General features: G+C 47.6%; 1 protein-coding gene across 2 annotated transcripts in view; it reads left to right on the top strand.

Moving 5' to 3' along the window:
- The window catches only part of tnmd (tenomodulin), a 35172-nt gene extending 13174 nt beyond the window's left edge, over window positions 1–21998 (top strand). Inside the window, exons 3-7 of one of the 2 annotated variants that reach the window (XM_029165750.2) lie at window positions 7950–8090; window positions 12077–12175; window positions 15852–16011; window positions 16514–16623; window positions 20425–21998. In XM_029165750.2, coding sequence (XP_029021583.1) covers window positions 7950–8090; window positions 12077–12175; window positions 15852–16011; window positions 16514–16623; window positions 20425–20634 — 720 coding nt within the window. In that variant the 3' untranslated portion in view covers window positions 20635–21998. Of the gene's footprint in view, window positions 1–7949; window positions 8091–12076; window positions 12176–15848; window positions 16012–16513; window positions 16624–20424 lie in introns of both variants that reach the window. The other variant, XM_029165749.2, reaches the window with a different exon arrangement.
- The last annotated feature ends 2439 nt before the right edge of the window (window positions 21999–24437 follow it).

The following is a 24437-nucleotide window of genomic DNA, read 5'->3' as shown; positions in this document are numbered from 1 at the left end:
AATTATCACAGAAAGAAACATCGTCTTTGAAACCTGCTGTCCTTCTGTGAACAACTGAAAAGTCTGTCTCTCTTTTAGATTCTTCATCCGAGCATCTCGACTATAAACACCGATGGCAACATCCTCACAATTAATTTACTGAGGTAAACAGCTTTGTTCAAGGAGGCTGTTGATGAAGTGATATCAATACCAGTTTACTGCTCATTAAGGGATAAAGAATCCACAATATGATAGTTCTACATTGCATGTTTTTCTAATATCACCTCATAATTCACGGCAGCGGCCTCGTCTTCTGGTCTACTGGGATTCTGTCAGCGAGGGGTTTTGTGCCTTTTATTTGTCTGCAGTGGGTTCGTGTGATTATTGAGCATCAGGGCAAAATGGTGAAACAAGAAAGAAGCTTTTGCCGTTTGATCCCGGGGGGAGGACCCGCTCCGAAAGATGACCTTTATCGCGGATGTTCCAGGCGATCGGTGGTGTTTCTCTGGGTAAACTACCACTCAAGCTCCGCTGGACTTACAGTGCTGTATCTGAGAGCCACATCTGCTAGCGAGCTTTGTGCTAGAAAAAGAAAAATACACTAACAACACAATTGGTTCAGAAGGTGGGTACAGCGCCCGTAGCGGTTTGTTCTACCAGTGTTAATGCGGTTTACGAAGATGACTCCATTAAGCTTCTGCCGTTTGACACTCTCTGGCTTTTCCCTTAAAAGGCTAATGACCTTAGCGTTTCCCTTAACTGGCCTGTGGCATTGGCAGCTTTAAAACATTTTAACATCAAATTGATGCCTACGGTAATTGGTTGGGTGAATTCCCAAAAGCACTTTAACCCCACGCCAGCCTAGTTTTTAACTTTCCATTTAATGCTCCATACGCGCCCTGTGATTTTTGTACGCCTTCCAAAAACATATTAAGACGCCGCAAAAATGCAAGAGTTCAAGCGCCGACGCGCAACAACATTATACGATTCATCAAAGATCAAAATGACTTCACGCAGTTTTCATGTCAGTCTAGTGAGGAGTAAATGCTCGGTCTTCACTAGGCCTGAGCTCAGATCGGTTGTTGGTGCTATTGATAGAACTTCCTGCAGATAAAGAGAGGCCAAACTTGGGGCGCTGCTACCTAATTGCTCGCATCCAGCTATTTACCTCCGCATATAAGAAACCACAGAAATGCCTGGTGATAATTACAACGCACACATGTTTCAGTGCCTTACAAGCGTTTCTATTTAGAGCCAGACTCCGACTCGTGTCCTCTCATTACACACTGACTGGGCGCATGCACGCTGCTCCCAGACACAACTGGAGACTTCGACTGCGTTGGCTTTATATTCAGCGGTTCTTCATCAGAATGTTGCCCATAGTAAATATAAACGCATGTGCAAAGAATAAACTCGAGTTCCAGTCTTGAAACTTGCACAACTTTCAGCTCCAAAAGCACAAGACTTCGTTCTAAGTCATAAACCTGGCGCCTGGAAAGCGATGATTCCTCCCGTTTCGTTGTGTGCGACTATCATCTCACTTTCATTTTTAATAAATGTAAATGTCGCCGCTGACGAACGCACCACGACAGTCACACGTGATGAGGCGGATGCCAGGGCTCCGCTGTCTGCAACATGTTGTATTGTGCTCCATGTCAGGTTGTCTTCAGTGAGATTGATGTCATGCACTGCCAGTGGGCTCATTGTACCCTGCGCCGGCTAAGTGGATGACGCACAAGTGACTGACCGGTATTTTCTAAATTGAATTTTCTGAGCTGGCGCCCGTCCAGAAGCAGCTGCCTGTTTTCGGCAGGCGTCGCCCGACAGCAGCCGGCATTCCGACTTCATTTATCCAAATTCTCCGGGCCTTGGGAGTTGACAGGCTTGGTAATCAGTGTCCACAAGCATAATCCCCCATGGTCTCAGGGCGCCGCAGCATCAGATGTCTCTCCGTTTGCGCCTCCCGCCTCCCGTACGTGTGTTTTATGTATGAAATCTGCTAAAATCACCTTGTAGGAAGAAACATGTCCATAAATTTGCATTCTGTGAGGTGTCTGGTGGTGAAGGGGGGGGGGGGGTGTGATGCATGAAGGCCACCTGCACCGCTGTCCTGGGTGGGACATGCTGTATGTACTGGCAGGTCCTCATTTTCAACTAATATCTCCAAAGGGATCTCAGACGCCTCCTTCAGCATCTTCTGTTTCCAACAATCCACCGGGCAGGCTTGTTTTCATTACCTGTGAAGCTTCACCGTACGAGCGCGACCGCGTGTCGTTTTTCTAGGGGGGGTTTAATTATTCCATGTTCGCTCTTTGTTTTTCAAAAAGGTGAGACCTCCACGATGCGGCTCACGCACACGTGGCTTTTCTCCGCTCCAGAGAAAATGAGCAACTCTAATAAAAACAGGATTCTCAGCCGGAGTGGTTGGGAGGCATTAGTCCTCGTGTGAGAAGGACTTGAGCTCTGAATTATACGCAGCGGGGGAAACAAAAGACAGGCAGAAATCATGTAAACTCCCTCTGAGTCGCTGTGAAGACGGTGGAGGTGAAGCTCTCTCTGGCCGGCGGCTCCGACTCTAAGCTTCTCAATATAACGGGACTCCTGCGCTGCACCTGGAGACAAACTCCACCACGGGAGGGATTTCTCCAGTTCATTCATACCACGCCTTCATCCGCCGCAGCCACTTACACAGCGACGCACACGATAACGCACTGATCAAACGTGATTGAGTCGAGGTGAGACAAACCTTTAAAGTCTAGAGTCAGTTTGACATCACACAAAGAGCAGCTGCCGTCAATGTTACGACAAAGAAGTCTGCAAGTGTGTGTGTGTGTGTGTGTGTGTGTGTGTGTGTGTGTGTGTGTGTGTGTGTGTGTGTGTGTGTGTGTGTGTGTGTGTGTGTGTGTGTGTGTGTGTGCTGCCATTTCATTGTCAGAGCATCTTAGAAATCTCCCTAAATACGGCCGCTGCCGTTTTAAACCATACATTTGTAAATGGAAGTCTGTGAATACGTTACATCTAAAAGAAGCAAAGTAACAAGTACAGAATAAGCCAGTGTTACCAGCAGCACCTATGTTTTCTGTAAATGAGCTTGTGAGTTGTGACAGTCTGTGTATATAACCCATAATAACCTCCACTTGTTACACACTATTTATTTATACACATAATATGCTTCAATAATAAATACTATGGTGTAGTTTTATATTTACGAGCTGTGAAACCAACAGGAAACCTAATAAGTGAAACATATGAATTAAATAGCACAAATGTTAATTAATCTGCAAACCGACACTATTACATTTCATTATATTATATTATAGTCACTCTTTCATTTGATGCTTGTTGTCCCTGACATTTGTTAACTGAGGGAACGTTCCACCTTTACGTTCAGAAGCCAGAAGGTGTTCAGTGATAATAAATAGTGTTGGGTGGGCGGTTGTGCAGCTGATTGTTGTTAAAGGGGATCTTTCTTTTAACCATAAGGTAAACAGCAGCTCTGCAAAGTGTTCACATTAGTGGTCATTTCTTAAAGGTCAGGCCGCTCTTATGGAAACCAATTTGTTTTGCTTTTACATTCTAGAGAGAAAGCGCCGCCGTCATTGCGCCCAGGCAGCGTTCGCAGCCGCGGGTCTGTGACACGCAGACACTGTCACGGTGACATTTTCCATATTTAACCAAGCTCATTATCTTTTCCTAACTTTAACCGCGTGCTATGAATGTTTCATCCGCGGACTGGATACACGGCAACGCCGGCGTACGAGCGTATGGTTCATAGAAACGGGCCGCGGCAACAAGTCTGTGGGCGCTTTGGCGCCGATAAGGCCCGAAACCGCGCTCGCTGCTGTGGCTGTCTGAGCTCCTGCCCACCTCCATCTATCACAGGGCTGCCTATGGCTCCCAGGAGGCCCCGTGCACCCCCCACCTCCACCCACACCTCCCACCGCCGCGCCGTGAGTGACAGGCATCCGGTTCCGCCTGACTGGAGCCTCTATCTCCTGACCCTCAAGGACGACGAAGAGGACGTATTGTCATCAACTCATCTCTCCCTCATTCCCACGGCCGCCTCCTCCATAGAAGCACACACGCACGCACACACACGCACACACACACGCATGCACACACACACACACGCACACACACACGCATGCACACACATACACACACACACACACGCACACACACACACACACACACACACGCGCACAGCGACTCCATCTGCCCGCCCACACACACACACGGCACCAACCGCGACCCACTCACCTGTAACAACATCTACGTGACCTTTGCTTAATGTCCTCGGGAGCCACACCAGCGCCCGCTCGCTCACACAAACACCCCGCGGGTCCGCCGGCGCCGCCGCTCCTCGCTCGCTCCCTACGTTTGAAACCATCTAGGTGGAGGTTGTTAAGAACCACTTCAGACAGAAACCTTGAAGAGAGGAAATAAACAAGGCATTGTCTGCGAAGGCTTCCGCGCGCATCGCCTCGCGGTCCTCGGCTGCACAGATGTGAATTCTTTATCTCATACTGTACGACAGTGTGAGACATCTTGTGATGTGAGCAGAGACGAGCCGCTCTGCAGCGAGATTGGACATAGTAGATGGCAGGTTTTCAAATACATAACAGCGCTCGGCTCACAGTAATGTTCCTTTGGCAATCAATGAGCATTTCACAGCGCTGGGTTGGTTTTCTATGTAACCTTTAAGTGTCCAAATAAACAGCTCCGTTTGGAAAAATAATAGCATCCAAAGACACCGATGCATTGTTGTTACTGCTTTGCCTTGTTATAAACTAACTGCTCTCGTTCCTGAGAGTTGTTTTTGCACTTCAGCTTGCTCTCAGAAGTTGGTAATGCCGGTGAGACAACAGGGAGTCAGCACTGAACTTCAGATTAGAGGCTGCTGCTTATAGCCGCAGTAGGAAACTTCAGGAGTTGACAGGAAACTCTTTTGAATTTTGAAAATGTCAAATAGTAGAAATCATAAAATGTGATTTCAGAGAAACACGCGGTCTTTCAAATAGTGGCTGGAATCATTAACATAGACAGTTTCTCTAATGGTGCTTTTCAGAAAACAAGTCGAGAGTAGAGCTTAAAGATTTTAAAGAAAGCAGCTCAATTAAAACTAACTTAGGCGCCATAATGTGCAGTATATAATATTAATTAGGCCAGTTAAAGCTTCTTTGTGCATGGACACAGTGTAACGGAGCATTTAGCAGCTCAGCAACAAGATGCTTTCAGCAGGAGTGGAAATGACAGAGTGAGCACTGGACTTAAAATGACTGCTGACGTTGCTTCTCATCAGAAAACAGTCAAATATTTGCTAATGCATTGACAACAGGAAGTAAAGAGTGAAACTATTGTATGAGCACGATGCGTTTACAGCACGGACATGAGAAATTAGGAGAAATTGCCGACATGTAATGGCCTCGCTGAGGTCAGCAAACGACCACAGGACAGAGCACGTCTGCTTAAACAGAAATGTGACCTTTCCCCAACTCTTCAGTCCGTCCACCACCTCCGCCTGTTCACAGCCCATTATTACAACCAGATTATTCGGACACGCAGGAATCCTCGCTGGTTCGCTCATTTGACTTTCAGCAGACGATGAGCATCCAACGCTGCCCATCTTCACCTTAATCCGTTTTTGCGGAGGGGCCGCTCCTCTGAGAACGGTCCTTCTTCCGGTTCGCTGAGCTCTCCCTCAAACAGGTTGGGCGCTGGCCGACTTAATAAGTAGCTTTGAGTGAACGTTTCTTTGGGTCTGAATGCGTAACATGCTGTAAATTGGAGCCTTTCGCGTCCGTGCGCGGCGTCTCCCTGCTCCGTGTCATGTGAGACGCTAATTAACCTCCTGTGATGTTTTGGAGGAGGTTTCACGGCCAAGTGACACTTCCTGCTTCGAAATTGTACAACACGCACTAAGTAAATTATGAGGAATGGAGATCTGCCCCCTCCGCTGTATATTTTTAAACTAAACACAAGATAAGAGTTATGAGAATTGGCACGCAAACAAATTACAACAATCAGCTTTACGACGGGGCACAACCGTGTGTTGTGCTCTGAAATTGTTCCCCTCTTGCAGCATAAATCATACTGAAAGTTTCCCAATGTAGCGAAGCATCTCGGGGTATAAAGAGAGACCATACCGAGGCTATTCATTTCCATTTTCACAATGCCAATTACGGTGCACAGCGGCAGCTTTGGATATTGAACCAGCTGAAGTCAAACTGTTGTAATACATTATTATCTATTTCAACCTGGTGCAGTGGGAAGATTCTCGCTGCTTGATTTTCATCAAAAGTGATGGCCTGCTGAAAATGTAATTCACTGTTTTAGTATAAATCAATAAGCCTCCAGAATCTATTCCCCCATTCCACCTTTATGTTAATATAAAAGAAATGCTCAGATAGATCTTTAATTCACCACACAGGCTCTCAGGCTGTTTAATAGCACCAATCTTATCCATAACTGCTCAATTGACACTTAAATTTCAAGCCCATCTTAATTTGGTTCCTCCTGAAGTTCTACTTCTCGTCGGCGCCAAGGCTACAGTGACCCGTGTTAATGGAGATTTATGGACTAGTGCCACTCCAACAGTGGTCTTCTATTAAGAATTATATCCAATTCGATCGCCATTACTCTGTTCTGCCACCAAAAAGAAAGAGCCGTCGCCGCCGCATGCGCCGCAGTACATTTAAATGTCATGAATACTGCATAGAAGACTCAAAACATGTTAAATGCTGAATGTGTGAAGGAATGTAAAGCAAAAGAAAACGTTAGAGGACATTCAGATGTTTCTGATGAGGGATATAAATCCTGATGGACTCCTATCCGAGTGTATTCATTAATCATGCGTCTCATTGGCGAGGCTCTGATTTGCCACTGAGACAGATGAAGATGAACTCAGCAATATATTCCTCATCATAACACAAGTCTCGCATAAATATTAATAGCATATTTTCAGCTGGTGGGCATGAATCATTTTTCAGACAGGGAATTTTAAGAGCTACCCATGCGTGTCCAAAAACAGTACATAAGCAAGCGGCGGTGATAAACAACAGCCCTTTAAGGCAACAGTGAGCAGCACAAGGCTTTTACTGTACCGCCCATTAAAAGCTCTTTATTTTAGGGGCTTTCGGAAGAAAACGTCCGCTAATGCCGATGTGAGAGAAAATATTTTAATTACCAAACTGACTTTTGTCTCACATATTCCGTTTTCAACTTACGTCCCAGAACACGGATGCCTCCACTGCAACCGCTGGGAAATATTCCATCTGTGATTGGTTCAATCAACAACAAACAACCGGTCGATAGTTATAAAGTGGGATTAGAATTGACTTTGGATTCAGTTTTTTCTCACCACACGATTGTTGCAGGAGCAAAGTGGCGCAGGAATGAAATATTTTATACTGAGCTTTTGTCTTTTTTTGTGCCTTTGATACTAAACTGTGTTCAAACGCTCTTCTTCTACTGCTTTGCCCTCGTCAGAGTGGAGCACACGACCAGACTTAATGTCTTAAGGGAATCAGGAGGTTGGGAGCAGTTTTACTGATCTTTGTCCCGGTTCAAACTGGGTAAAAGGACTAAAGTGATACATTTGAGGACAGATGATTTCGTGGCATTCTCTCGCAGCTCTATTTATCTCAGACGCAGACATTTTCCGGCTCTGACGTGGGAAGATGATGTCTTACGATTCTTAATCCCGCAGACAAAACACTGCTCTTTTTTCCCCTACCAGGAAACAGCTGCGCATGAGAACGACTGCTCGGATAAATGAAGCCATTTTCAACACAGAGAGCAAATCATGAGACTAATCTTGTGTCCTCAACGCGCGTATTGAAGTATTATGATTGTGGAATTTACCCTAACTTTGTTTTCAGAGACCTTTTCTATTCTCCGGCACAAAATGACAATACGGCCAATGATAAATACAGTGGAGCTGCATTAGTAACAATGGCGTGTGATTGCAGGTGTACGATCATCAGTACAAAGCGGTGTTGGACGGCGTGGAGACAGACAGCGTGATGGAGATTGACCCCGGCCGGCGCATCGAGCTCTTCCGAATGGGGAACGGAAGCGAGGAGGTGCTCGAGGTGCACGACTTCAAACACGTAAGTAGAAGGTGAAACCACGCGAGCGACTCCTCTGCGGGAGCTCGTGCTGTGATTGTGTCTTTTCGGGGGAGGAAGGAGCATCACATCAAGTCCTGACCTTTTCAAAACCTTTTCATCGCTATTTAGACAGATTTCTGGCTTTGTCATTCTCAACAAAAAAAGCCTGATAAACCGTTAATACAAGAAGTTGTAGAAACCACGGCGCACGCTCGGGATTTGAAATACTAACTTTAAACACAGTAGCTGGTGCTAAAGGAAACGTAAGCGTAAAACAAACTTCTCTGTTCTGGAGATTTGCTGTGCGTTTAGGGGCAGAGAGAGAAAGATTAGTATCTCCTCTCACTAATTCTATACAGGCTTCGCAGCACAGAGACAAACAACGTTATGAAGCGTATCTCCATTTGTTTTTCTCTCTGCAATTTTGTCTCCGGCAGAACTCATTAACTTCTACCTTTCCCTCCTAAATCCTGCTGGAGTGTGCAGGAGGGTGCACACGCCGCGCGCTGCTCCGCACCGTAATGAATGCCCCGCGCTCTCGCGCCATTATTTACTGTGAGACGTGGTGCACTGCCCAGAGTTACAGGACACAACTCACTCCGCACAAAAAAAGGAAAAAAGCCCGCACCGAGTCCTGAATCATTATTGTTTCTGTTGCAGTGCTCTTTGTGAATCTAAAACGGCTACTGTACATGATGGAACGCCAGCGCAGCGCCAGAAAACCTTAACCTCTGCGATCAATCTCCATTTCTCTCCCTCTGCCCTCAACCAAGTTTGTGCGCTGGTCCACACACACACGCACACACACACACACACACACACACACACACAACTGCGTGTGTCTGTTGCTTGTTCCACTTCCTGTTAGTGAAGAACATCCCCTGAGGAGATTTGTTTGATTCAGTGCTCCACTGTGGAAGGCGAAGAAACAGTGAGTGAGCAGAGCAATGCAAAGCCTGTGATGAAAACATATAATAATAATTAAATGAAAAAGATGAGAGCTAAACCCACACAAAACTTATAATGGGCTATACTAAGTGTTTGCGCACTGATGTTAAAATTGATTTTATTTAATGTAAAACAAAGAGGCAATGCTGCATTTGTTAAACAGACCAAAGCCACCGCTAAAACAATCTCCATTAAGCCACAGGGCTTTGTGGAGAATGGAAAATGTGCCACCAGGGCTGTGGACCACGGGAGAAATGTGCTCACTATTGTTTCAGACCAACACTGGGCTGCTTGTAATGAGGGAGAAGCAAGCGAATGGAAGAAAAGCAGTCGTTTCTGCAATAAAGTCCGAGTCATTATAAATATTCTTGACACGTGAACAAAAGCACATTCAGCTGCAACTTTGTTCTGAACATTTTGTTCAATAAAACTGCATCAGCGTGCACGAATTAGTGTACGCATTTTAAGCGTAGGTTCAAGGTAAAACAGAGTAAACACAACACAAGTTCACTCGGATGTGCATAAAGTGAATTTAGGTTAAAATGGATTAACAAAAATGTAAATTAAGTTTAATCGTTCTTTTAATTGGGCTGGTACTAAATTGAAGCTAAAAATTTTTTTCATTTTATTAGAAAATATTTGGCAGAAACCTTTGTTGATGTCACTTAGACGGTTTTACATTCTCATCAGCTGTTAGAATAACACGTCTAGAACCTCAGAGGCACAGAAACCCACACTGTGTCTGTCTGAAGTCCCCGAGGCGCCAACGAAATGGATTTAAACTAAACGAGTCACCGTGATCACGCTACTGAACAAAAAGCTGAATTCCATCCTGCCAAGTTCTCTCCGATGTTTATTTATGGAACATGGCTTCTAGTGTGTTTTCTGAAATTAAACTCCAACAGTCTGCATCGCTCGGGCAGCGACACTGAGCGAGGCGAGCGAGCGCCCGGGGCCCCGGCTCAGGCGGCCCCCGACGGGCTGAGATGTGCCGCGAACATGCCTAAACGCTCAGACACGTGCATGCGGGGACGCCTGCCATGGAGAGACACGCGTGGGCAGCTCTGACTCGTCAAGGGGAGAGTAAACAGCAGCGTGGCGATAAATGAAGAGTGGATCTGAAGCTGCTATGAGGTGGATTCCTAGAGAACTTACATAGTTGTGTCTCAGTTTTCACTACGAAATCTACAACTTCTACCCATCGTTTTAAGCCGACCTGGTTCACTAACTTCAGGAACAACCTTCATGCAGCACTTACTGGTTCTGAGAGTGCTCCAGATGCTCGCGCTGTTGTCCTCTAAAGTAAAAAAAAGTAAAGTTCACAGGCTGCAAACAGAAGAAAGCGCAGACGACATAAATACAACCCCTGCAGCACATAAACATAAAACATAAGCATAAAAAAAATGCACAGTTCCCTTTTTATGTCGTGAATTTAAAGGCGGCGGGAATCAAGCGCCCGAATGCAGCATCGCGGGGTGGAAGGATGGCAGGTGCAGGGAAGTCAGTCTCATACACAAAGAGCGTGAGGAGCAGCTCCGGCAAATGCCTCCTGACGCGAAGGAGGCAGCGGCAGGCAGGTGCGAATCACAGGAAGCAAGAGTCCACAGCGACTGCACCAGCTGCCACAGAGCCGCCCTGAAGCCGCGCTGACCCACCTGCGAGGTCCGGGATCATCACCGCAGGAGGCTGAGGGGGCGTCTGGTGGATCCAAACACAGACTACGTCATAAAAATCACTGGTCCCCAATGAAACGCTTTACAATCGGTTCTGCAGGTAAATTATTGCAGGTGTTGAGGGAGTGATGCATTGTGGGAAAGAGTGTTAAACGCAGATTCCCATATACTACGGGTCGACTCATTTTATATAATATTTAGATTATTGTGCAGCAGTGTGCAGAATGAGCGATCACCTGCTAGTTGCTTATTCACACGCGAGCGTCCGTGTTTCCCGTTTTGCCGAACGGATAAATCAAGTCGACGCCAAAAGTTGCCTGTTTAAACGACATCACTTTTCCATTTCTCATCCCTATGTTAATGCGTCTCTCTTCATTTTCTGCTTGACCAAGCCCAGTAATCACTGTATCTCATCGCAGCGTCGCCCTCCTCTCTTCTGCCGCGCCGCGCCAACACAGTGGCTCCAAATTACACGGAGACTCATCACAATAAAAGCCCGGCATAAACATTATGCTTTTGCGCTTGAGACTATTATTGGCCCATCCTTTTTCCGCACAGTCAAAATTACACGCGGCACATTGTGACAAGCATCACTTTGTATCATGTCTTGTACGGCTCGGTATCTGCTTTTCAGAGTGACAGCGCCGCGGAAAATGGAGAAATCGCAGCCACATGGTCAAGTTAGCCAATTCAAAGGAGATGTCACAGCAATCACCGTGTTGCTGTAATTAAATTTTGATTGAATCAAGTCCATTTTCATGGTAGCGCTCATACAATTTTCGGTAGATGCAATTTGAAAGCAGCCGTGGCAGATGTAGATCCTGCCACGTATCCTAATACAGTATGCTGAATGAGCAGCTCCGCTCTGCAGAAAATAAATTGGATACAATCTAATCTGCAGACAGTCTTTCAGAGTTATTCCGCCTGAATATCTTAGATTAACGGAGAATGGCAGCCAGAGAATTAATAGATCTTTCTTGACCATTGAGGCTGTGTGTGTCATCCTGAATAGAGCCCGGGTCCACGTGGCGGAGGATCATCAGCGGGGCTAAAGAGGGCGACGCCGCACTCGGCTGCGTGCGGAGTGGCGGCGGCTTCAACGGCGCCGGTTCAGCGGCCGCTACGCGGAAACGCGCCCGTCTTTCAACTCGCGCTCCGCGCGAGACGGAGGAAAAGATCAAAACGCACCTTTTCTCGCTCATTAGGTTTTAACTTATCTGACTTTTTTAAGAGCTTTGATTGGAGTTGAGCGTTTTAAAATGATCGCCCCCGGTGCTTCTGGGAAATCTACATCACAGAAGGCTAATGAATGATACATATGTCTGAATTACTGAGCATTCCTTGGTCTCTCTTTCTTTTTCAAAGGGAATCACTGGTATCCGGTTTGCCCAACATCAGAGGTGCTACATCAGGACCCAGACTAGGAAACTACCCAGCGTGGCAGAGGTGGACACTGAGCTGCTGGTACTGTATGCCTCCCCCCCGGCCGTCTGTAGTCCTACAGAGGCTGTCATGCATATTGTAGGAAGACTACCAGCACACGGATCCTCAGCCTGTCTATCTTATGCTATCTCGCCCGCCCCTCTCGCTGGAAAATAAACTGGGTGCCCGTGAAAGCGTCAGAAAGCTGCCCACAAACCCGTAGCCTCTTTGTGGCTCACATCAAATGGTGTTTGCTGTCAATCTTGAGCCAATATTAATTTTTAATCATCTCCTCCAAAGGCTCTACCCAAATAGCCTAAAGGGGGAAGGGTGCGAGAGAGGTCTGAGTGAGAGGTAAGCCATTAAAATGGTATTTTTTAAAAGATGTTTTCTTTGTAAAATTCACGAGGCTCCCTCTCCAAGTTTAGAGCGATTCATTTCACTTCTCCGGCTTCTTATGGTCGCGTGTGAACTTCAGTGAAAGGAATGGAAGGAATTCAATCAATCAAAATTCTCAATTTTTCCGTGTCACAGTGCAATTCACTGAGTGGATCCCATGTTCAAAGAGAAAATCCCTCTCTCGAATGTCTTTACTTCCAGCGCGCGCTCATTTACATTTCATGTCGTAGCGACTGGCAAATGTCTGACGCCTCAGCTGAAGAACAGTCGCCGGTCCAGGCAAAACCCTTTCCGTCTCAGCTTCAACTATAAGAACCAAACGGCTCTGTTTCTTCCTGTCATCTCTGTAATGTCTGATCCACGTTAACACGTACTAATTGCCCAAGCACTACCATATGTCCGTGCCACTGCTTTCTTTCTTTTTGTGCACTGTGAAGCCTAATTGGCTTAATTCACAGCTCCAAAGTGAATTATCCGAGGCCAGGAAAGTGACTGGGGCTTCTAGCAGCATTTACAGGAGCCTTTATGAGTAAAACACAGAACTCTGCACTATTGGTTCTACAAAATAAGGCAACGGTATTTCTGAGATGCGGTTCGAGTTTAGGTTGTTCAATAAACCAACTATAACCTGCTTTTGACTCTAGAAGACACTTTCATTGAAGAACTGCTGGAACATATGTAGGTAATAAACAGTGAACCCTGCTTGACCGGCCCGTTGGTTGGTTGCCTTGACCTCCAAGGTCTGTCCTCACATTAAACAGAGCCGCTGATCTGTTCTCAGTAAAAAACAACCCAGCCACATGTGATGCCGGTGAAGTTCAGCACAAGTTGCTCCTCAGGTGGTAAAACACAGGAATCTCACACATGGTCCGTAGCTTAACCCGGCTGGGGGGCCTTTTCAGCAGAGGGAGTTCAGAGCAGCCGCTCGCCTTCGGAGCAGAGCTAATAAACAATGGGAAAAAGTGCGGACAAACTGCAAAGGGCTGATAAGGAACTGGAGCCGGTGCGAGGGAGAGCCAGGTGACAAACATGAATTGTTTGCCAGGATTTTTTCTTCCTCCCTTTTCAATTTAGCTCCTCTATGAAACGTGTGAGGGAGTAATCCCCGGGCTTCATTCAGGTTCCCTCAAGTCTGACATGAAAATCACCATCTACCTCCCTCACACCTCATAACATATTCAATGGATGCTGGTTGCTCCATTAAATAAACCACTTAATATGGATGTCTAAAGCTCACCCAGCAACCAAAAGCCTCCCACTCACACAGCTGCCAGCAGAGAACCACAACACAATGTCCCGAAAGCACAAACTGCTGTTTATTTTATCTGGTGTTCATCTGCAGGACTGAAATACGTATGACTCAGATATTAGTCAGAGGCTTTATTTGCAGGGACAAATGAAAAGTTGAGTTGCAGACATATTCGCGTGTAAAGACGTGAGCGTCAGTCGCACCAGTCGTCCACACTTACTGTAGGTAGCTCGGTAAAGCGGTGACTACTTGGGCGCACACTTAAACACACTGTCAGCATCCCGCGCAGCTGGGAACAAGCTAGCTCCGGGATCGACTCCCCTGAAAATGGACCCGCACTGTGTATCATGAGAACACGCGCCTGGGTGTCATGACCAAGTCTTTGTTTACCTCAAGCAAACAACCCAGCACTTTAAACAATGCCTCATGTAGACAGTACCCAACCCCCCTCGGCTCCTTGGGACCCAGGGGCAGTAGAGTGTCAATTCATTTACTACAGCACCACTGTATAATTAAGTTATGCACTGCAGAAGGCGAACATGCACCAGGGGCATCGTTCCCAAGGTCCGATACTTGATCAAAAGTTGCTTGTGTCCTAATAATATATAATTTGTCAATAGCGAAATAGAAAAGCCCGTCAAAGGTGTGCAGGAAGCCGAGGCCTGTAATCACGGCGTCTGAGCGCTCGTCAGCCAGCGTTTCGAAGCCTCTGCTCCATGCTGAAGCGCTGACCTTTCCCACCCCCTCGCAGACGCTCTCCTACAACTCATTGGAGCCGTATCTCAGCTGTGAAGTCAAAGTCGCGTCTCGAGCCCCCGTGTCGTGACCTCCATTTACTTCCCAGCGAAGACTCACTTGGCTCCAGTGGTTAAGAGGCTCCAATTAGAGAGGGCTGTTTGTGTTACTTGAGTTTGATTGTAATTTCTGCAGCCAGTGCACCAGTGAGTGAACCAGCTCGACGCTAGAGAACCCCCCCCACACACACACACACACACACTGCCTGGCTACACCAGTCCTCCGAGTCATCATTAGTCTTCTGGCCAGCACTTAAAAGTGAGGGAAAGTGTGTCAAAAGCTTGGCTGAACACCTCCTGAGCCAAAACACAATCTTTGATGTGACAGAATGTGCTTAAGTCTTCTTTCCTGTTTTTTTTTTTTTTTTTTATTCGGCCTCTGTGCAGGTCACGTCCGTGTCGCCCGATGACAAACAAGGTGCGGCGCGCAAAGCCAAATTCTAATTCAGGGGAGAGTGACAGAGGGCGAACGGGAGGGAGGGGGCGCGACCCAGGATAAATGGCTCGCGCTCCTTCTGTAGCCTCAGGAATCCACGTCGAGCTTAACTAATGTGCAATTAAGCTTTAGTCTGGGAGAAAATCACCTTGTAAAAACATTTGTCAAGTGAACTGTTTTCTGTTCGGGGTTGCTAATTAACAAGAGGACGGGAAGAGGGGTTTGTTTGTGTGTATATTTACATATACATGAAGAAAATAAATATCTGCACTGTTAGGGGAGAGCATTACCGAATCCCCTTCATATGTCTCTATTAGACAACACTGACATGTAGTCCTATCATTAAGTAATAATAGTTTACTTTACAGCTCATGAACTACAGTATCAACAAATTAAGCCCACTGATTGTGCTGGGTGCCAAGTGGAGCATTGTGGCGAGGGGGGGTGGGGGGCGAAGGGGGAGGAGGGGGAGAAAGGAGGAGAATGCAAGGCTTTATTGTGTCTGTCACATTAAACGATATTGCAGCCACACTCAGAGTAATGAAGACCACTTCTAAAGTCATTTAAAAGTCAAATCATCACTGTCTGTGAATTTCAATGATGTATAATAGAAAGAGCACGCCGGCGGCTGGAGAGGAGGGCGAGCGAGAGGGAGGGAGAGAGAGGGAGACGAGGGAGTCAGGAGTCGGGAGGTTGCCGCCCTCTCGGCGGACAGAGAGGTGATGCATAAAAGGATGGAGGCTGAAGCTGCTGAGGGACTCAGGGGAGGAGGGAGCGAGCGCAGGGCCGCTTTGTGTGGGTCCCGGGCAGCGTCTGACGCCGTGCTGTGTTCTCCAGCAGGTGGACGAGGCGGAGGCCGTGGACGCGAAGGTGGACGAGTCCCAAGTGTGGGTTCCCGCTGAGGAGCCGATCGTTAACCCGGCCTTCCTCCTCGACTCCAAGATCTGGGAGATTTGCCAGGAGCTGCCCATCCACTGGATGCATCCCTCCCCCCTGAGCGGTGAGAGGGGGGGCGTCTCTGTCTTTAAAAGCAGGCTTTTAGCCCACTCACCCCCACAGGGCGTCCACAGGAGCCGCGTGGGGTCCCAGCCATGTGAGCATGTAGCCCGGGTTAAACGCTGTGGTCAGCGGAAGGAGAAGTGCCGGGGCTAATCGGCAGAGCAGCCTCTCTGCGTTGGCTTGACGCGTGCGCGGCAACGCGGCAACGCGGCAACGCGTCAGCGCGTCAGCGCGTCGCGCTGCGGCAGCTTTTAAACAAACGCGGCTAACGGAGGCTAACGCTCAGCGGCGACACAAGCCAGGCAGCCGAGAAACGAGCCGCCGCGACGTCAGCCGAGCGATGTTATTCCATCACACGCAAAAACCACTGAATTAGATTAGACGAATTTTATACGTGAATCAATAAAGCAATTCAATTCCCAACATTTAAGGGATTCTGCTCTGACGGATGCGTGGGCGTGGCTAATTGAGACGTCAGCCTTCGCGTTGCTCCTCTGTTTCAGACGCGGAGGCGGACGGCGTGGACGCGGACGGCGTGGACGCGCCCGGCGCAGAGGCCGCGGGTCAGCGCTTCGCCCGCGACGTCCTGGACCACGCTCCCGTCAACGACTACGTAAGTTCGGACCCACCGTCCAACGGAGCGACTTCAGTCAGCGCCGGCGCCTCCTCGACTCCGTCTGCATATAAATTGCTCACTAATTGATGTTAAAACTGACTTTGTGCACCAGAGGGCATAGCAATTGCTCTATATATCTGTTTAAGTAAGGCCAGTTCATTGAAGACTCCCTTAATGTCTCTCCATTAATTGAGAGGAATATCCAGTCTTTCAAAGGCAGCAACTTGTGCCTTACAGCACCCGTTAGAGCCTTTTCTCACTTCCTTTTTTCCGAGGCGGTGAAAAGCACTGTACAAAGGAGTCCTCTCAAGGTCACTCATTGCCGCGGCGATAAGTCACATTTATTAATGATGCTTTAATTATCAAAGCGTATAAAATGAATGGAAAAGGTCAAGTGGCATATTTTGGTGTTTTGCATGTAAACCATTCAATGCCGTATGATTAATTATCCCCGACTCTGAGGGGAAAGTCACATAAAGCAGTATATTACACATGAATAATGCATTCACACAAACACAAGAAAACAGCGGTTGCGCACTAAAGATACGGGCAACACACACAACACACACACACACACATTCAGCACTTGCAGGTGAATAGCCACTGAAGCTAAATTCAAGGATAATGAGTCAGGCTCAGTCTGCTCCTCAGAGCAATGAGAAGCGGTGAGAGACACGCAGAGAAATGAGACGTCCTATAATGTTGACATTTATCAGGCCCGTCCCAGAAACACCTCCCGCTCATCTCCTCAGTCTTCATCCACCCCCCCCCCCACAACCCCTCACCCCCAGCTCCTCCGTCTTCTCCCTCATCGTCTGTGGCAGGAGATGCAGCACTAAGCAATTAAAACATACCAGGGGATGAAAAACTCGGCTCGCCTTTTGAAACGTTCTGCCTCTATCAGCTGAGTAATGCACACCACCGCAATCCATTCCGGCAGCACATCCAGGCTCTGTTTGTGGGTTCGGCGATAACAAAGGCCTTTGTGGCCAAGCGGAGGGCAGGCAGCGGTCTGTAATTGGGAGTCTGAACTCTCGCTCACGCCAGTGGGACGCCACATGTGTTCGCCGAGCCCTTTTTATTTATTTTTTTACTTTTTTCACTTTCTCATTTCGCTTCATGTAAATGTGCGCGCAGTCAGAAGCCGAGCGAGCGGCCGGGCGAGCGAGCACACGCGCTCCTCTCTCTCTCTCTCTACCTGCCTTTCATCCATCTTCACGGCGACACATAAAACGCACGCGTTTCCTTCATGCGCGTCTCACAAGTCACAGCTCCCGCGGCACGCGTTTGCAGCGCGGGATAACGGCCGGAGTCCTTGCGACGGAGGCCGGCGGATACATAAAGTTGACCTTTGCGGCGGCTGACGCGCGAATCAGAGGCGGCCCTGGAAATTTCAAACAGTGTAACAACAATCTGACAGGACTGAAGGGATGATGCCACTGTCCTTGACCCACATAGCGAGGACGGGCCACCAATATGAACCGAGTCCACACACACACACACACACACACGTTTGGTGTGTGTTCCAGCCTGCGAGCAAGTCTGCGCTGAACCGACCTGTGGAAGAACCTGCTCAGGGTCAGACGGGTCCGCAGCAGCCGAGGAGCAAATCTCCGAAGGATTCAGACGCATGAATGCGGGAGCCTTTCTGTGCCTCGGAGAAATGGTTACACTGAAGCTAAAGCCCCTTATCGCTTTGGTAAACCAGCAGAGTTTACTGAAATACATGACTATCTCATTCAATTACATTATTCATAAGCGTATCTTTGTTATTCCACATCACTGTAGAGACACGGTGCGATGAGAATCACAGATCAGGACACACAGCAACGCATTTCATATGTAACGCCGTCCTGTGTGTCTACATGACAAAAAAATAATAAAAAAACTGTTTCAAATACAAAGCAGCGCATAAAACAAAAATGTTATCTCTGCTGTTTTGATCCCTGAATGAATGTGATGAGCTCTGCTATGAGATTTAATAACACATCCAGGCATGTGCTCCCAGCTCATGAAGAGCGGTGATCAGCGTGTGTGAAATAACACCAACAAGTGTGGAGATTAGAGGAGTCGTGCTTTGATTCGTTACATCTTATTGAATGACTGACGCACTCTTCTACTCTGCAGACTCATTCATTTCCAGTGCCTCATATTATGCGCAGAGGTGTCCGTGTGTGTGTGTGTGTGTGTGTGTGTGCGTGATGAAATCAGATGCAGCACAGGGGTAATGGCTTTTACTCTTCATTAATGCTGCTTGTTTGTGAGTGACTGCCTCAGATTTCCCAAGGTGAACAATTCTTATCACCGCAGCATCCCACTGGGGACGGCAACACGGAGCCGGGATGATTAATATGTACCCTCCGTTATAAAAGGATAGCTCTGATTAATTGTCTTTAGGGTACAATGCTGTCTATTGGCTGTTTGTTTTCATAAACACATTTGAATAAAATATTTCCTTCGCTGTCAGTACCAGCGGTCCGGGGTTGGTGGCGTCCCAGTTTAGGCTGTGAGACGCAGATAAGGTCATTGTTGGTTCCACCGACAGCTTTTGTGCGGTTTCCATAACAGATTGTTGCCTGGAAGCTGATGACCTGAAACTTGACTGAAACAATAAATAATTAACACCCTACCTGCGCTCCGCAGCGGACATAAATCAAGCGTACCCATCATCCGTCAGGCCCCGTCCGCGTGTTCCGGGCCCATTCGAGTGCTCGTCGAGCTTGCAGCGAATGTGCCGCCGTGCGACTGCATGAGTCTGACTCTGCACTGGGTTGTGTGAAAGCCCCTCATTCCGCTCTTGATGCAGCAGAGGACTGGAGGGACTGAGGCGTGCGCCCCAGCGGGCCCCCGGCCTCCCCGGCAATTCCCACACACTTCCTATTCCCAACAGTGGACGTGTTTTGTTCTGCGCCGGTGCGCGTAGCTGAGTCATTGCAGAGAATGATGCCCGCTCGCCCCGGATGCGGAGTCAGCGCAGCCTGTCGGCTCCAGGATGCGAGGCGTTTAACAAGACGGCGCGGGGGGACCGTCTCTGAGGATTCATTTACTAAAAGAGACTGAAATGTGGTCAAACGCATACTGAGGGCAGGCGCTGCTGCGGCGCGTGCGGTGAGTTAAGTGGCACTTCTCCGAACCCCATTTGGAGTTGCTCTTGATCAAAGGCATGGCACTCAGCCCCCACAAGTCTATGAGGGCATGAACCACCCAGCACAATGGAAAAATCCAAGGGCCATTAATTCTACCCAATTTACCTTTCGTTTGGGTTTCATTTGGCCCCTCTATAAATTCAGAGGCAGCCAGCGAGAGCAAATGAAAGAATCCTTGTTAGGCGATCATTACTCTGCTAATTGCTTTAGGAATGTGCCGCGCACTTAAAGTCAAGGTCAGGAGGAGGGAGCCAAGACGTGGGGAGCTCAATTTTGAATGCTCTGTCGGAGGAGGAGCAGCATTTTGGTGCGGAGTGTGGGCTGCGGTCAGGGGGAGTTAAGGGGTCAGAGATGAAAGAAGTAGTGTAATTACGCTGCTAACTACCGGCATTAGGGTCGCCGTGATTGAAGATGGCGCCCGCGCTCAGAGATGTGCAGCCCGCAGTCACGCCACGTATAATAGAAAGGTCAAGGGCGCTGGATCCCGTTTTATGCCGGGGAGCTTGAATCACGGCGCCGCTATCTAAGCAATCTAACACAACTTTGCATTTTCGCACACATCCATTGCGATCTTCGGGCTCTCGCTTGCTTTTAACGCACAGTGCTGACCTCCTGCTGTTTGTCGTGTGTGACCTTACCCCCCCCCCCGCAGAGAGACGTGGGCCTGGAGCTGGACAACCGCCTGGACGACCACGGCTACTGCTGCCAGCACTGCCGCCGCGGCTACCGCTACTGCCGCCGCTACTACGAGCCCCTGGGCGGCTTCAACCCGTGGCCCTACTACTACCAGGGAGGGCGGGTCATCTGCCAGATCGTGATGCCGTGCAACTGGTGGATCGCGCGCATGCTGGGGAGGATCTGAGGCGTCCGGGTCCGGGACCGGGTCTGGGACCGGGTCCGGGACCGCAGCACCTTGTTGCAGGTGCTAATTCTCCTTTTGATAAATATCCCAGGCTACTTGGGAGACCATAGCAGTCCATTGCACACAGTAATTATCCAATCTGAAAGTTGGCCCATTGAGTATGAATCACTCTAAACAGTCTAAATGGCATTTGAAGCGTTTAAAAGGCTTTGATCTTTTCCAGCTGTCTAATTTTCTCCGCTTATCCACCTATTCGCCCTCCTTGTTCTTAGACGCCGCTGAATGAGCGCCATTCACTAAACTAACTGCTCTTCTCTTGTGATGCATTGGCGGTGCTTTTAATAGGCTCAAAGACGCTGTCACATTTACTGTAATACATATGCGCTCGCAGCATAGCAACACCTGACTCGTTTAGCATTAACATTATTAGAACGGCAAAGACACACTTGCCTAAGTCATTGCAACACAATAGAATGAAATATATAAACCCAGACACAATCAGAACACGAGCTGCAGCCTTTTCTTTTCATTTAAATCAAGTCAAAAATACATAAAACTGCTAAAATGTCAATGGAGACGCAGAAGAAGTTGCTGAAGGCGTCTGGACTTTCCTGAATGTCTCTATGTATTATGTCAATTCCTTTCTTTGTGTTTTTTGGCATCATAAACACAGTATAATTAAAGATGCACAGACCTCAGCTGTCTTTTGTGATGTACTTACTGTTGTGTTATCCTCCGCGGCTCGCGCTGCTGTTGCAATGCGCAGGATGCTTTAAATAGTGCCACTGTTCAAACACTTGCTTCTTTGCAGAGGCGATTCTAATCTGTGGCGCCGCATCTCAATCTGTCGTGCCGAAACAACTCTCATCTGCAGCTAACAGATAAGTACGCGGGATAGGCATTTGTAATTGATGTTCTGTCGTCAGAATAACAAGGTGCATAAACACCCGAGAGTATTGGAGCTATGTGAGATTTTCAGAAGTTAAACAGAAAGAGAAAAATGGAGCAGTCTTGTTGTCCTAGTTTGCCTTGAAGTCTTGCGTACGTTTCTATTTCCTGTTTTGCCTTTTTTTATTAAGATTTATTGAATATCCTCAGTTGTACTAACATATAAGAGAAGGTGATTCTTTGAAAGAAACTTAACGCCCGAAGGTGTTTGTGTGAAAGCTGGTTTGATTGCGTCTCCTTCATTACGTGGAACAAACAGATCTCCGTCTCTTTCCTCCATTAGTCCCGCTGCTCATTATTAGAAACGCTTTGCAAGAAATTAAAAATCTAAGCATATATACTCTTATTCTGTTTAATAACCTGATGCATAACAATGCTTTGTTTACAGTGAAATAAAAATACCTTTCCGTACATTGGATGTTGACTCATGTTGACTCAATGGGATAATAATGTCAGTGATATCAATAATATTTGGCAGTGAAATGGATTTTGTGGAAAAGAGGGTGAAACATATTGCTGTATGTAAATGTTTTATGGATATGCTCATGAATGGAGTTCAGGCTGCTACAGTATTGTTATTTTTAAATCAATAATGTCAATGGCCCAAAGCTACATGTCAAGTAAAAAATAGTGGCATGAGTTAACAAATGCAATAATTGCAAACATACTTCAAATAAACTGACAAGTGTACTGCAAAGCCCTCGAGGCAGTTGTGAAAAGTTCATAAAATCAGTGTTTATATAATTCATTCCTCACCATTTTCCTGCTTATCACATCAAATAGTCAAGTGTTTATCACAAAGGATGCATTCATCGCGCTGCTGTCGCTGCCGCTGTCGAACAGCGCGCGCAGTCGCAATGTTTGGAAAAGGTGTGAAGTGTTATTTTTCGTAAGATGCTGTTAGCTGTTAGTTGTCTATCTGTCGAGGTCTCCGAGGACTCTGAGGACTCTTTTGTGTAGTCGTGAGAGTAAATTGCCATGGAAGCCCTGAGAGTCATTCTGAATGGGATGGCTCACCCTGACTGGAGAGGCTGATACAGATATTACAGCTGGCTCCCTGAGAGCGGCTCGTGCCTGCTGGGTCTGAAGTCAAACATCAACCGTGAAAGTCAAACTTCAAAAAGTACAAACGTCTCACAATTAAAAGCCATCAAGATGGAGACGCAGAGAGAGACGCTGCAGCGGAACGTATGCGAAAGCCGGGTTTGGAAAAAGCTCAGTTCTCGCACGCTCAAAAGTACACAAATCTCCAGAGGTCAGTGAAAGCATCTTGAGGAAACTGCGTTGAATCTACAGCAAAGCAACGCAGCCTTTTCTATTCTGCCTCCATGGTTTCTAAGCATTACATTATTTACACTGCCAGATATGATATTTTGTATACACACATCTAGCAGTGTAAATAATGTGACGCTTAGTAAATTAATTTAGCCTATTTATGGGATTTCAGAGTGGGAACGTGAAGACGGCTGCAAATAGGGAAAACAAGTTTGTGGATTTTTTTTTCTGAATATGCAAAAAAGCTGAGCTACTTAAAATCAAATAGTGTTTTGATTATACATGTACGGCTTTTTAGGCGTATGCATCCACATAAATGGGGGATAATTTGCACCGCTGCGATGTATGAAGTGGTTCGATACCGCCTGCGTTAGATACGAGCCAAATCCGCGTCTGTGACAGTGAACCCCTCCCTCGCAGGCGGAATGAAAGAATATATCATTTCAAATGATTTCTCCCATGCGTTACGTACTGCGGGAGATCCCCCACCTGCTCCTCGTGTGCTGTTTGTTTATCATTGTTTGGATGAGGAGGGGACACGGCATCAACTGCTCGGTGAGACGCTCGGTTCAAACGGGGCCTCGGCTTCCGGCCCGAGGAGCGGCCGCGGTCACCGGAGCTCACGCGCGAGTCCATTCCCGTCGTTACCGATCAAACACGCTGGGGAACTTCACTCCCAGCTGCTTATTTTCATTCAAATTACGGCCTGTTCGTTTAGATCCACGAGTTGCTATTTCTGGGGCAGCAGAGAGTGAAAACCAATGTATGAGGAGTGTCTGTATTTAGATTAGTGACCTGAAGGAATAGTTCTCCCCGCTCCAGACGGAGGCGCGCGCGCTGCTGAGGACACGTGTATCGCTAGTGCCATCTTGTGTGCACATGCGCGTACTGGTGCGACGTCAATACAGATGTTTTTTTTTTCCGCCCCCTCCTTGTTCTTTGTGCATTACAACAACGTGACACCTGCTGCCTTTAAAGACATTTATTCCAAACGCCGTCGCAAATCGACGCCACGTCAACGGGCGGCGCGCGAGACTGCGGTCGGCGGCCACCGTCCTCCGATGCTGCAGTCAGTCTGGTGACCCGATGGTTAAATAAGCGCTCCCTGTACTGTTCCTGCTACAGGCTGGAGGCAGAGTAATGTCAGTCGTCATCCTTCAACTGCTCCCACTGTGAGAGGCAGCACGGCACAGCAGTAAACACTCGCGCTGTGTCAGTGGCTGCAGGCGACACAGAAATAGTCCTCCTCTCCCAGGACCCGGCTCTCGCTCCGTCTTCAGGGCCGGTGACTCACTAACCGAAGCGGCAGCACAGACGTAGCGGCTGCTAGGAGCCTTTTATTATTTTAGTAATCCATAACAACCTGTGCTTACCATATGGCAGCCAATCGATGAACCGCTGAGCAGAAAAGTAAAGTGTCTGTTTAGATGTAATGGACGGTTATTTGTTTCTGAATGCCGAGATGGAGATCGTGCGGTGATTTGGAACCATTTGCAAAAGGCTCAGGCGGCCGTTTGCTGGAGTAAAGAAAGGTGCAGTGACGGCGGAGGCTCAATTCTTGCTTTCTTTTTAGTGTGTGT

The sequence above is a fragment of the Betta splendens genome, chromosome 10 (genome assembly GCF_900634795.4).
Source record: "Betta splendens chromosome 10, fBetSpl5.4, whole genome shotgun sequence".
Classification (NCBI taxonomy): domain Eukaryota; kingdom Metazoa; phylum Chordata; class Actinopteri; order Anabantiformes; family Osphronemidae; genus Betta; species Betta splendens.
This window is presented reverse-complemented; position numbering and strand designations above follow the sequence as displayed.